The sequence below is a fragment of the Salmo salar genome, chromosome 13 (genome assembly GCF_965601325.2).
Source record: "Salmo salar chromosome 13, fSalSal1, whole genome shotgun sequence".
NCBI lineage: Eukaryota > Metazoa > Chordata > Actinopteri > Salmoniformes > Salmonidae > Salmo > Salmo salar.
In genome coordinates, this window is record NC_138303.1 from 25440234 (window position 1) to 25454731 (window position 14498).

A 14498-nucleotide genomic window follows, 5' to 3' on the forward strand; every position below is an offset into this window, starting at 1 on the left:
TTTGTATTTATATGGTTGAACCTATTATGTTTGTAAAATGTTAAAAAAAAATCTTTAATAAAGATTATTTTGAACAAAAAATAAAGGTAAAGCAGAGGTTTTTAACATTTTCCATTGCGGGGCGAAATGTCTGAAACACAAAAAAATTATGGTTACTCCCTATATCAGAGATGACATTTTTAAGATCAAATCTGTGCTCAATATTCACTGTAAACGCTCAACATAGAAAATTACACAATGTTTTAAAACAGCTCCCCCCCCAGATGTCGAAACTCAAGAATCACTAGGTTTATGACTAATCTGAATACAAAAACCAAACATCTCTCAGGGGAAAAAAAGATTTGCTTCAAGTAAAAAATATTCTATTTGCTTCAAGTGAAGCGTTACCGAAGATTGTACCTCTCTCTTGCTTGTCAAAGTCCTCCCTTTGTGTGGCCCCTTGGTTCAGTGGGGCCTGACGCACAGAACCTTGTAGTAAATTGAGTGGGGTCGTGAGAGAGAAGATAGTCACCAGGGGTAGTTGGCTAGCTAACTAGCTTGGTTAGCAGCTTCACTGTGTAGCTAGGCTGAGTCTGAGATGTGGCGCAACGTCCCTTTTGTCTGAAAACTGTTTGCGGTAAAAAAAATATATAATACCGATGGAGCCAGCCAACTGATTTTCGGAACATCTATCTACAGTTTGTTTTGACTATCGATCATCTGATCTGGACCTCGAACACATTGTAAGTTTGTATTTTTTGGTTTTTACTAACTTTGAAAAAGTGAGTTAGCTTCTTAGCTAACTTTAGCTGCTTGCACCAGTTTAGCTTCTTAGTAGCTTACTACCACGGTAGTTAGCTAGCTAGCCTAGCCAGTTATCCAATGTTTACAGGCGAAGAAGGCCATTTGACATGGATGCATTGGCTAGCTAGTTCATAGAGCTTGCTAAACTATTAGTTATAACGTTAGCTAGCTAATGTTGTGTATTTGGTACAACAACGCGTATAATCGAACGTTATCTTTATCTAGCTAGCTAGTTGGTTAACGTTAGCTAGCTAATATTTGATATTCTATTCTAGGACGGACACTTACTGGCTAGCTGGCTAGCTAGCTGCTAACTTTGATGTTAGCAAGTAGCCAGTACGCGTAAATGGTTTTCACGAGAATGGACCTGTTGAACTATCAGTTCCTGGACAAAATGAACAACAATATCGGGAGACTACACTACGAAGGTAAGAGACTCATTTTCAATAGCTAGCTAAATCTGTTATCGGCCTAATCCTAGGTGATGGTTAGTCACTAACGTTAACTTTTTTATTTTTTTATTTCACCTTTATTTAACCAGGTAGGCCAGTTGAGAACAAGTTCTCATTTATAACTGCGACCTGGCCAATACAAAAACAACACAGTTACACATGGGATAAACAATCGTACAGTCAATAACACAATAGAAAAATCTATACAGTGTGTGCAAATGAAGTAAGGAGGTAAGGCAATAAATAGGCCAATAGTGGCAAACTATCTACAGTAGCCAACGTTCCTTATATTAAGCATACTAGACCGCACTCATTTAATTTATTGTTTATTTTACGAATAGCCGGGGCACACTCGAACACTCAGACATTATTTACAAAGAAAGCATTTGTGTTTAGCGAGTCCGCCAGATCAGAGGCAGTAGGGAGGACCAGGGATGTTCTCTTGAAGTGCGTGAATTGTACCATTTTCCTGTCCTGCTAAGCATTCGAAATGTAACGAGTACTTTTGGATGTCAGGAAAATGTATGGAGTTAAAAAGTACATTATTTTCTTTAGGAATGTAGTGAAGTAAAATGTGTGAAAAATATAAATGTAATAATAGTACAGATATCCCAAACAACGACTTAAGTAACTTAGTACTTTAAAGTATTTTTTTAAACTTAAGTAGGCTACTTTACACCACTGCTAGCTAGCCAGCTATCTATGCTATGGCTTCCCCCATTATTTGTTGATCAATCCATTATCACCATAACAAACCATACCGTGTGTCTAGCATTAAAAGCACAATTGAATGTATTGATTCGTTTTGTAACCACTAAAAAATGATTACCAGGTTTCCACCCAACCTTCTTATTCGAGTAAAGTACATGTCGGATAAAACATGTAAAGACAGGCCTGATGATGGAAACAGCAGATTTGGAGGTAAAACAAAATACGCATGACAAGGTGGGATATTATTGTCTGTAAAATTAATTATGTGAGAAATGGCGGTGTAAAAGTGCAAATATTGATATAATAACCATCATATCGAAGTAAACTTGGAGTCATGCGATGGCATGTTGTGTGGTCCTACAACTCGGGAAAACATGCAGTTTATTAGGATACAGATAAAATAAGTTCTGGTTAACTTTTATTTAAAAACACTTATTTAACCTTTTATTTAACTAGGCAAGTCAGTTAACAACAAATTCTCAACTTCAATGGGTGGTGAAAGTGTAAGGTGAAAATCTTTATTCCCCTTTCCAATGAAGGAGAGGGTCTTATTGTACTGACATGATCGATGCTTGGCAGCCATTTGACAAATTAAAATAATGTCGTTCTTTTGTCCATAATAATCTCATGTAGGCTATACCCGCACTTTATCAGCGTATGGAACGCCGTTTGGGTCTTTGCATGTGTCAAAAAAGATACACGTCAAATTGTGTTTGACGTTTCAAATAACACTAATTGACGTGTCAGATACGCTTATTGACCAATCAGGACCTGAATATGACTGCACGTCACATAATAATTTAATGCGTTCATACATTTTTTACGTAGTTGTTATACATTGATTACACTATCACTCGTATTTCATATGTCACAAGGATTCATCGATAGGTATGCTATATGATGCTGGTAAAGTTGTCTCGCACACCGACAGTGCTGGTCATAAAAAAAGCTAGCTAGCTCATGGATGCAAACAATATTCTTCCCCCAAAACATAGCAACACAACATAATCTGTTTCAGTAGCTATAGTTAGCTAGCTAACTATATAGCTAGGTGTCAACATTTAAAATAACCATAATTTGTAAGACAGTTTTTATTTGATTAATGGTGGTCGGACCCATCTATGTGAAGCTAGCCATAATAAGGATTAGCCACAAATAGTGGACTTTGCGGTTAGCCTTCAAAATAAAAGTATGTCATTGACAGTGATGGACATGAATACAAATAGTAGAATTATGACATAATTGAATAGATCATGCTAAACGAGGTTGGAATGTTGTTATGTAAAAGACAATTTGTTAAATTTGACAAATCTGTTTTAATCACACTGGATGTATTAGACTTTAGCATTGCATTGGGGGCATACTTATTTCACTGTACAGCCATACCTATGTATTGTGGATCAATGACATGGGGGATCAGTCTACTCTGACACCCAGATAACATTAGCGTCTTGGCTCTTATTGTGGGAACTGTGAATTGAACTGTGAACTGTGAATTGAACCACATTTATTGTCAACCTTCTATGTGCATTGAACACTATTTCAGAGGAAAAACAATACTGCGTGGATGTTTTGGAGTGATAACTCTGAGGAGGACCTTGGGAAAAGATATCTTGGGTATTGAGTAGACTGATACTCCATTTCATTGATCCCCAATCCTTAGGTTAAGCTGTACGGTGCAAAATGAATGTCAATACACACAATAGGCTGACTGGGGAGGTGATTTCACACGTTCACAGTCCCGCGATAAGAGCTACAACGCTAATATTTGCGTAAACTCTTCACAGTTGTGTTCTGTGGGTGTCACCGAGTAGACTGATGCCCCATTTCATTGCTTCACATTCCAACCTTGTTTAACATTATCTAGTCTAAATATATCACGATTCCACCAATTGTAACCTTCTGCGTCACTTTCAAAGAGTTACTTTTATTTCGAAGGTAAACCTCAAACTCCACTGTTGTGCTTAATCCTTATTGTGGCTAGCTTCACAACACAACCCGGTCTGGTTGAGCCTCACGAGCCAGATGAAGCTAACTGGCTGCTTATAATGTTTTCTTTGGGCAACAGGGTTAAGTAGCTGGCTAGCTAAACTCAGCAAAAAAAGAAACTTCCTCTCACTGTCAACTGCGTTTATTTTCAGAAAACTTAACGTGTGAGTATTTGTTTGAACATAACAAGATTCAACAACTGAGACATGAACTGAACAAGTTCCACAGACATGTGACTAACAGAAATTGAATAATGTGTCCCTGAACAAAAAGGCGGTCAAAATCAAAAGTAACAGTCAGTATCTGGTGTGGCCACCAGCTGCATTAAGTACTGCAGTGCATCTCCACCTCATGGACTGCTCCAGATTTGCCAGTTCTTGCTGTGAGATGTTACCCCACTCTTCCACCAAGGCACCTGTAAGTTCCCAGACATTTCTGGGGGGAATGGCCCTAGCCCTCACCCTTTCCGTTCCAACAGGTCCCAGACGTGCTCAATGGGATTGAGATCCAGGCTCTTCACTGGCCATGGCGGAACACTGACAGTCCTGTCTTGCAGGAAATCACGCACAGAACAAGCAGTATGGCTGGTGGCATTGTCATGCTGGAGGGTAATGTCAGGATGAGCCTGCAGGAAGGGTACCACATGAGGGAGCAGGATGTCTTCCCTGTAACGCACAGCGTTGAGATTGCCTGCAATGACACAAGCTCAGTCCGATGAGGTTGTGACACACCGCCCCAGACCATGACGGACCCTCCACCTCCAAATCGATCCCGCTCCAGAGTACAGGCCTCGGTGTAACGCTCATTCCTTCGTCGATAAACGCGAATCCGACCATCACCCCTGGTGAGACAAAACTGCGACTCGTCAGTGAAAAGCACTTTTTGCCAGTCCTGTCTGGTCCAGCGACGGTGGGTTTGTGCCCATAGGCGGCGTTGTTGCCGGTGATGTCTGGTGAGGACCTGCCTTACAACAGGCCTACAAGCCCTCAGTCCAGCCACTCTCAGCCTATTGCGGACAGTCTGAGCACTGATGGAGGGATTGTGCGTTCCTGGTGGTGTAACTCGGGCAGTTGTTGTTGCCATCCTGTACCTGTCCCGCAGGTGTGCTGTTCGGCTGTACCAATCCTGTGCAGGTGTTACACGTGGTCTCCCACTGCAAGGACGATCAGCTGTCCATCCTGTCTCACTGTAGCGCTGTCTTAGGCGTCTCACAGTACGGACATTGCAATTTATTGCCCTGGCCACATCTGCAGTCCTCATGCCGCCTTGCAGCATGCCTAAGGCACGTTCACGCCGATGAGCTGGGACCCTGCGTATCTTTCTTTTGGTGTTTTTCAGAGTCAGCAGAAAGGCCTCTTTAGTGTCCTAAGTTTTCATAACTGTGACCTTAATTGCCTACCATCTGTAAGCTGTTAGTGTCTTAACGACCGTTCCACAGGTCCATGTTCATTAATTGTTTCTGGTTCATTGAACAAGCATGGGAAACAGTGTTTAAACCCTTTACAATGAAGATCTGTGAAGTTATTTGGATTATCTTTGAAAGACAGGGTCCTGAAAAAGGGACGTTTATGTATTTCCATGAACTGAAGTTCAATGTCAATAGGTGAACAACAAGTGGCTACCTAGCTAATACTTACTCACAAGGATGGCAAAATCATTGCTAAGATTAATGAAAATGACTGCAGTTTCTACTGCTCACTATTTTCAGGCTAGTTGTATTGGTGCTAGATGGGTACCAAGCTAAAGCTGTCGAACAAATGCCTTATTACCAACATGGTATTGTAAACACATCGTTCGTGTATGGTGTGTGCTTGTTTGCAGACTTCTTATGTACAGCTTTGACAGTGCTACTGATAGTAGTGGTGGCGCTTGGCTTGCACATGCAAATTCAGCACACACAACATTCTATAATAGAATTGTGTTATTTGACGTGTCAAATTAAAAGCTTAGTATTATAGTAGTATTATTATTTGACGTGTATATATTTTTGGACACGCGAAGACCCACACGGCATTCCATATCTGCAAGCTGTTGGCTAGAGCGCCAATACTAGAGCCAATACTAGAGTGGGGACATTTGATATACACTGAGTATACAAAACATTAAGAACACTTGCTGTTTTCCATGACACAGCCATGATCCCTTATTGATGTCACTTGTTAAATCCTCTTTAATCAGTGTAGATGAAGGGGAGGAGACAGGTTATAGAAGGATTTTTAAGCCTTGAGACGGATTGTGTATGTGTGCCATTCAGAGTGGGCAAGGCAATAGATTTAAGTGCCTTTGAACGGGGTATGGTATTAGGTGCCAGGCATCACCGGTTTGTCAAGAATTGTTTATCAAGAATTGTCCACAACCCAAAGGACATCCAGCCAACTTGATCCAACTGTAGTAAGCATTGGAGTCAACATGAGCCAACATCCCCGTGGAACACTTTCGACATGTTGTTGAGTCCATACCCCGACGAATTTAGGTTTTGAGGGCAAAAGGGGGGGTGCAACTCAATATTAGGAAGGTGTTCCTAATGTTTTCTATACTCAGTGTATAACACACATTTTTTTTGTGACAAAACCATCAGTAAGGTTAAAATGAGATGGATACCCATTTAACTTGTATTCGGTGCATAGCGCACATAAAAAAAATGTTGAGGTTAAATTGCTATGTCATCACGTCATCTGCAACAAGTCAGTTTGATGGAAACACATCTCTGGTAGGAACATTTGCATATTTTATTCATGCATTTTTTTGAATATTTGCATGAATCTGTCGCCAATTGGATGGAAACCTAGCTAGTGTGACTGCAAGGCTTGACAGACAAGGTAAAGCTAAACCTTGTCTAGCTGACTAAACTCAATTCCACGATTTACGATGGATTTGAGTGGCAACTACTGTGGGTGGACTGGAGCTCCAATGTCACATTTATTGAAGATTTTTATCAAAAACTAGCTACTGATTTCAGCACTCAAAGAATAGCCCGCGATTGCACAGAACAATGTGTGTAATTGTCGGCTATTCTTTGGGTGCGGAAATCAGTCGTTTCTGATAAGAACTACGTCGGAGCTCCAGTCCCCCCACACTAGTTGCCGCTCAACTCCATCGTAAATCGTGGATTTGAGTTTAATCGGCTAAACCTTTTCTAGTCCCCATTTCTCAGGTAATGGTCACAGCAGGTAACTAGATCATGTGGGGGAGCATGGCAAACTCCTAGTATTACTGATTTAGTGTTTTAAAACGTTCTGAATACTCTGTAGTTCTACATTATTGAGACATGACCACCTTGGTTTGCATGCAAAGTATAAACAGAGAGTGTTCTCTACAGCTGAATCTTCTCTCACAGGTGAGTCCAGGATGCCGTCGCTGCCCTCTCCAATGACCAACATGAGGACCGGTCCTCCCCCCATCTGCCCCAGCAAAAGGAAGTATGGCGAGGAGCAAGTAGACGACTGCATTGACTGTGACAACAACCACATGACCAAAATGAGTCGACTGTTTGCTGCTCAACTGTAAGTGTAAACATGTCTGTCTTAATCTATCGTTACGTACTTTGAAATATTATTTTTTTACATTACAATATTTTAATGGCAAATGTATCTAAACATTTGCTTGCATGAAAATCATATAAATATTGTACACACGAGGAGTGTGCATGTATACTGAACAAAAATAGAAACACAACATGCAACAATTGCAAAGATTTTACTGAGTTACAGTTCATATAAGGAAATCAGTCAATTGAAATTCATTAGGCCCTCATCTATGGATTCCACATGACTGGGAGTACAGATATGCATCTATAGGGGCGTGGATCAGAAAACCAGTCAGTATCTGGTGTGGCCACCATTTGCCTCATGCAGGGCGACATCTCCTTCGCATAGAGTTGATCAGGCTGTTGATTGTGGCCTGTGGAATGTTGTCCCACTCCTCTTCAATGGCTGTACGAAGTTGCTGGATATTGGCGGGAACTGGAACATGCTGTCTTACACGTCAATCCAGAGCATACCAAACATGCTCAATGGGTGACATGTCTGATGAGTATGCAGGCCATGGAAGAACTGGGACATTTTCAGCTTCCTGGAATTGTGTACAGATCCTTGCAACATGGGGCTGTGCATTATCATGCTGAAACATGATAAAAAAGCTAACGTTTAAGTTCCTTGCTCAGAACATGAGAACATATGAAAGCTGGTGGTTCCTTTTAACATGAGTCTTCAATATTCCCAGGTAAGATGTTTTAGGTTGTAGTTATTATAGGAATTATAGGACTATTTCTCTCTATACGATTTGTATTTCATATACCTTTGACTATTGGATGTTCTTATAGGCACTTTAGTATTGCCAGTGTAACAGTATAGCTTCCGTCCCTCTCCTCGCTCCTACCTGGGCTTGAACCAGGAACACATCGACAACAGCCACCCTCGAAGCAGCGTTACCCATGTAGAGCAAGGGGAAACAACTACTCCAAGTCTCAGAGCGAGTGACGTTTGAAACGCTATTAGCGCGCGCACACCCAGCTAACTAGCTAGCCATTTCACATCGGTTACACCAGCCTAATCTTGGGAGTTGACAGGCTTGAAGTCATAAACAGCGCAATGCATTGCGAAGGGCTGCTGCCAAAACGCACGAAAGTGCTATTTTGAATGAATGCTTACGAGCCTGCTGCTGCCTACCATCGCTCAGTCAGACTGCTCTATCAAATCATAGACTTAATTATAACATAATAACACACAGAAATACGAGCCTTAGATCATTAATATGGTCGAATCCGGAAACTATCATCTCGAAAGCAAAACGTTATTCCTGTTACATTGCACAACCTTCAATGTTGTCATAATTACGTAAAATTCTGCCAAATTAATTCGCAACGAGCCAGGCGGCCCAAACTGTTTCATATACCCTGACTGCGTGCAATGAACACAAAATTACACAATTTCACCTGGTTAATATTGCCTGCTAACCTGGATTTCTTTTAGCTAAATATGCAGGTTTAAAAATATATACTTCTGTGTATTGATTTTAAGAAAGGCATTGATGTTTATGGTTAGGTACAGTCGTGCAACGATTGTGCTTTTTTTGCAAATGCTCTTTTGTTAAATCATCCCCCGTTTGGCGAAGTCGGCTGTCTTTGTTAGGAAGAAATAGTCTTCACAGTTCGCAACGAGCCAGGCGGCCCAAACTGCTGCATATACCCTGACTCTGTTTGCAAGAGAAGTGACACATTTTCCCTAGTTAAAAGAAATTCATGTTAGCAGGCAATATTAACTAAATATGCAGGTTTAAAAATATATACTTGAGTATTGATTTTAAGAAAGGCATTGATGTTTATGGTTGGAGCAACGTGTACCTAAGCGATTATATGCAACGCAGGACAGACTAGTTAACTACACATGGTTGATGATATTACTAGTTTAACTAGTGATTATGATTGATTGTTTTTTATAAGATAAGTTTAATGCTAGCTAGCAACTTACCTTGGCTTCTTACTGCATTCGCGTAACAGGCAGGCTCCTCGTGGAGTGCAATGTAAAGCAGGTGGTTAGAGCGTTGGACTAGTTAACCATAAGGTTGCAAGATTGAATCCCTGAGCTGACAAGGTAAAAATCTGTCGTTCTGCCCCTGAACAAGGCAGTTAACCCACCGTTCCTAGGCTGTCATTGAGAATAAGAATGTGTTCTTAACTGACTTGCCTAGTTAAATAAAGGTCTATTATTACGAAAGCTTGAAATCGGCCCTAATTAATCGGCCATTCCGATTAATCGGTCGACCTCTAGTCAGCATGCCATTTGCACGCTCCCTCAAAAGTTGAGACATCTGTGGCATTGTGTTGTGTGACAAAACTGCACATTTTAGTGGCCTTTTATTGTCTCCAGTACAAGGTGCACCTGTGTAATGATCATGCTGTTTAATCAGCTTCTTGATATGCCACACCTGTCAGTTGGATGGATTATCTTGGCAAAGGAGAAATGCTCACTAACAGGGATGTAAACAAATGTGTGTACAATTTGAGAGGAATAAGCTTTTTGTGCGTCTGGAACATTTCTGGGATCTTTTATTTCAGCTCATGAAACATCGGATCAACACGTTACAAGTTGCCTTTTATATTTATTTGTTCAGCGTAGTTGCATGTGCCGAAAGAGACAAGTGTGTCGTAAGTAAACACGGTCGACTGCTCTTTAAACAATCCATGCACTGAATCCCTGCACCCTTATTAAGTGACAGTCTGTAAGGCCCAATCTCCTGACTTCAAGGCGGGGTTGATTTAAAGTGGCCTATGAATAACTGGAGCAGTTGGTGGTCTGTGTCAGGCTGTCTGGGGTAATCTGCCACTTGTCCTCTCTTTAACAAGGGGACAGCCTGCCGGCGGAGACAACCGCAACGACCCTTGGATCCTCGGCCACAGCCCTGTGGAGCGCATCACTTCCTCCTCCAACGGCCTCCTTGGCAACCACTTGTACGCCTCCATCCCCTCCTATGCGATGGACCAGCCTCTGGCTCTGACTAAAAACAGCATAGACTCTGGATTGGGTGGCACAGAGAGGCCTGCCATGCCCGGCCCTGTGGACAGACCACAGGTAATTCTGACAATTCCGAAATACATCCATGCATTGGTCAGTTGCGCCTTACGTACAGTCTCGTATTGTATGTCGTTAATGTGTTTGTTTATATCTTATAGAATCGCCCCTCTGTGATCACCTGTGCTCCTGCAAGCAATCGCAATTGCAACCTGTCTCACTGCCACAAGTCTCACAGCCCCAGCCCACCCATGGATCAGAGGAAGGCCGATGGTAAATGTTTATCACCACATTACCTTACTAACGTGATAAATCTGTGCATACATTTGATATAATTAGTATCTTTGTTACCATGCCACACTTATTAAAATGTTGATTTATTCTCCTCTCCTCTGTAATTCCAGATAATACTGCGGTCGACCCTGTGATCGAGGAGCACTTCCGCCGCAGCCTGGGGAAGAACTATAAGGAGCCCGAGCCCGTCTCCAACACTGTGTCCATCACAGGCTCGGTGGACGACCACTTTGCCAAGGCCCTGGGGAAGACCTGGCTCCAGATCAAGTCCAAGGGGCCGGGGGGACACCCCCACAGTCCAGAGGCCAACTCCTGAAACACTGGCCGGACCTCCCTCACTGTTGAATGGTGAACCACAACCATTTCTTTGTCTGTGGCATCAGACAAGTGCACCGATTGACCTCCCTATACCATTCATTGTCAAGCTTGACTTCCCTGAGCTCAGAACAACGCTAGACAAGACAATGAATTTCCAGTTTTAATACTGTATTATATACCAAAGCTGGCCTTTTACAGACCTTGGGGGGTTCTCCCTGCTCTTATTATATGACTGACACTGATCTGGGAGGATTTGATACATTTGTTCAGTTAGGGTAGTTTTGGTTTGAGTCCAAGTGTTCAAATTCTTCATTTTGAATGCAGAAATATCAATTTGAGGAACTCTCTAGGACCAGTATTGGCAGCCTTGATGTCAGCTTGTCTTTATTTGAGGTGTATCATTTTATATATTTTTAACACTTACCCTGACAGAGATTCCCAAAATGACCAATTAATTTGGCCTTTGAGAAGGCATACTGTTCGGTCTTAACTCCCTCATGCCTTTCTTATTAACCAAAGAACTTGCCTGCTGCTTCAAACAAAAAGCCATAGTCTGCTTTGCTTCTCTTCTGTTTTCATCCTCCTGCCATCTCCGTTAACTCTCCACACGTGACCCTGTGTTGGTGTGTTTTTAGTTCAAAAGGAAGGCCGGCTCTGATTTGCACTATTATGTGTTAGATTGAGGTAGTGGTAACAGCATACCTGTTTCATTTGGAGCATACAGTACATTTGTAAGAGTGCGTTTGTGTTTGTTTTAACAATACTAACAGTGGTAATGCTATCAAGGCTCTAGTCTCCCTCTGGTCCCAATGTTTCTCTCTTTTTTCTCTCCAACTATTCAGAACTGGACCTACTTTCTCTTTTGTGGACTTACATTTTTTGTTTTTATCTTTTTGTTCTTTTAGTACTCACTGGTTTATTTCATAGATACAGTTAGAAATAATTATAGTATTCTGCTTACAGAGATGCATGTTTCAAATAGCTGGTATCTATTATAATAAGCCTTGTTATTCTATTTACCCTCAGAATTTATTTTTGTCAGTAACCGTTTTAGAAATACTTACTGCTGGTACAGTCGTACTCAATATATTTTTTTGTATATGGTTCTCATTAGAATATGTATACACTAGCATCCATCTACAAATCGCAGCCTCTGGCAAGGCTGTCTGAATGCAGTATAATAGGCTATGTTATTATGTGGTTGGTACGGGATGCTTTGGCTTAGACGGATTACTGAATAGTCAACATTTAACATCTGTAGACCAGTCCTGTCTTAGAGTTGACTATCTTCACCATAATGCCATTAGTTGTTGTTTTATTTATTCCAATCTGATGTTTAGTTGAATACTGTCAAATTTTGACTAACTTTTCTTTTGTTAAATTGACTCACAATGAGCATGTCTTCTTGACATTCTTCACTTTGGAAAGTGTAATGTTTATTTCCCCTAAATTAAAATGCTGATGACTTTACCCACATGTATCATGGCTGGCCTTGAACGAAAGCCTTGCTCAAGCTTGTCTTGAGACGATGGCATGAACATTCCACCATCACTACCCAGCTTAATATTTTTTTTGTCTTAAATAAGATCTGGTAAGAGTAAGCTTTGAGGAAAGAGGGATAGGTTCTCCTACATTTGTGGTGTTTAGTGTAAACTGTGTGGGACTTTAAAAATCATTAACAGAATCAAGGGGAGTAGCAGAACATCTAAAGTACTTTATAGAGGCAGTTTGAGGATGAATGACCTTTCTGAAGTGTTTTCCATTTCCTTTAGTGAACATATGAGTTAACACTGCTAGATAATTGTATAGTACATTGAGATTGTTTTAGTCAGCTCTTTGTGAAAAAAATATATTATATGTACTTGCATCCTATATTCTACACTGTTTTGAAAATTACTATATAAACTCATATTCCCGTTTTATTTTTTACTTTGATATCAAAAGACTATCATTGCGCCGTGCGTAATGATCCTAGAGATTTTTTTTAACAGAACAATGTATTCATGATATGTAGCCATTGAATATTCATGATCCTCTAACCATGCATTTGTATCTATCTAAAAAGTTGATCTTTTTCCAGAGTTGTCTGAGGTTTGATAAGTGCAGGAACACCAGTCGTTCTATGAATAAGGCTCTCTTGGCATGATGTCAGGGTGACCTTACTGCTGCAGGTTCTCTGCTTGTTTCTGTACTGCAGTGGAACTGTAAGGGTTTATCACGAGTTGAATCTCAGTGATATGTTGGGGTTTAATGTTCCAATGTTATTTAATTGGTATTTGACTGCTTGTGCCTCTAAACAACAAGTTGCAGGAACTAACTCCTCCATTTGTCTCTTAACATGGGAAACTGCATTGTCTCTTAACATGGGAAACTGCATTGCCTTAGACGGTTTGTTAATCTGTATTTTGTTCATTTTTGGTCTTATTTCTCCAGAAGAATATACCACTGTTTTTTTTTACTTGATTTCTCCTAAATAAACTTTAAAATGCTCTATCACAGTCCAGTATGTGAATGTTTTTTTGTTTTGGGTCACTAATACTTGTCCAACAATGTCATTCAGACTTGAGGCCATTTATACATCTTGCACAGGACCCAGCCCATTGCCATGAAACCAGCCACAGAGGCAGCTCTGGGTTTACTTTTTATAAATAAAGTTGTATTTGGCCTCATGGGTGTGGTGGTAACATACAGTAACTAGTTACAGCTGTGCTGTGTGATTGTTGTTTCTCAGTGCTGGCAGGGAGGGATGATAATTCTGTCTTTCTCAAATACTATCTCTGTCTGAACAAGAGACCCCCATCATTTAAAAGCCTTCTCTTCAGTGAAATAATGTTAGGAAGTTGAACATAAATCTCCAAAGCAAGTCCCATGTCTGAACATCAAGAAGAAGGAAAAATGTGTCTAGTTGACATGAATAATTGGGCCAGTGGGATGGGGCAGTTGAAGGCAGGAGTTTCTAGGGCGTTTCAGGCCTGTTTGGTCCACCACAGTATTAACGAGTAGAATCAGCCCATGGTGAAGTCTGGAGGCTGATGCTGGTCCAATCACAACCCTGTCATTTGACCATCAGGGTGTTGGCAAACATAATGCTGCTGCTTATTTAGAAATGTCAGTGCGTTGGGGGAGCTGTGGTCAGTCAGTGGAAAGTGAAAGGCCACAGAGGAAGCCAGAGTATGAGGGAGCTCAACAAACACTGTCCTCTGAGAGGGCTGGGTTTTTTCAGGAGAATTTATTATTCAAACTGCAAGAATAAAGAATTGTGTCCTCTTTTGGCAAACTGATTTGAATTGAAGTTAATTTAGTCTTCCTGGTGAACCAAATTGTTGTTGAATATTAATTTAAGCCTTTATATCATAATGTTATGAACTATATTATATTTATGTAATTACAGTATTTGTGGTGTGTAACTAACCTCTTCAAATGCTAGTAGGGATCACAGAGA

At 40.9% G+C, this 14498-nt stretch overlaps 1 protein-coding gene across 2 annotated transcripts; it reads left to right on the plus strand.

Annotated features, from left to right (window-relative positions):
* Positions 1-308: 308 nt before the first annotated feature.
* On the plus strand, positions 309-13554 carry LOC106566756 (transcription cofactor vestigial-like protein 4). 2 transcript variants are annotated; one of them, XM_014135116.3, is made up of 6 exons: positions 309-722; positions 1059-1211; positions 7255-7438; positions 10279-10504; positions 10606-10717; positions 10849-13554. In XM_014135116.3, the coding sequence occupies exons 2-6, from the start codon at positions 1130-1132 to the stop codon at positions 11052-11054; spliced, it is 810 nt and encodes a 269-aa protein (XP_013990591.1). In that variant the 5' UTR covers positions 309-722; positions 1059-1129; the 3' UTR covers positions 11055-13554. The 2 variants fall into 2 exon arrangements, with proteins under 2 accessions (XP_013990591.1, XP_013990592.1); XM_014135117.3 differs by having other exon boundaries at positions 7273-7438.
* Positions 13555-14498: the final 944 nt, after the last annotated feature.

What these genes read in the sequence shown, in the direction of transcription:
- LOC106566756 (XM_014135116.3), top strand. Translation starts at nt 1,130, where the DNA reads ATGGTTTTCACGAGAATGGACCTGTTGAACTATCAGTTCCTGGACAAA. An exon ending in CGACTGTTTGCTGCTCAACT is followed by an intron (nt 7,439 to 10,278) that starts GTAAGTGTAAAC and finishes CTCTTTAACAAG; the next exon opens with GGGACAGCCTGCCGGCGGAG. An exon ending in GGATCAGAGGAAGGCCGATG is followed by an intron (nt 10,718 to 10,848) that starts GTAAATGTTTAT and finishes CTGTAATTCCAG; the next exon opens with ATAATACTGCGGTCGACCCT.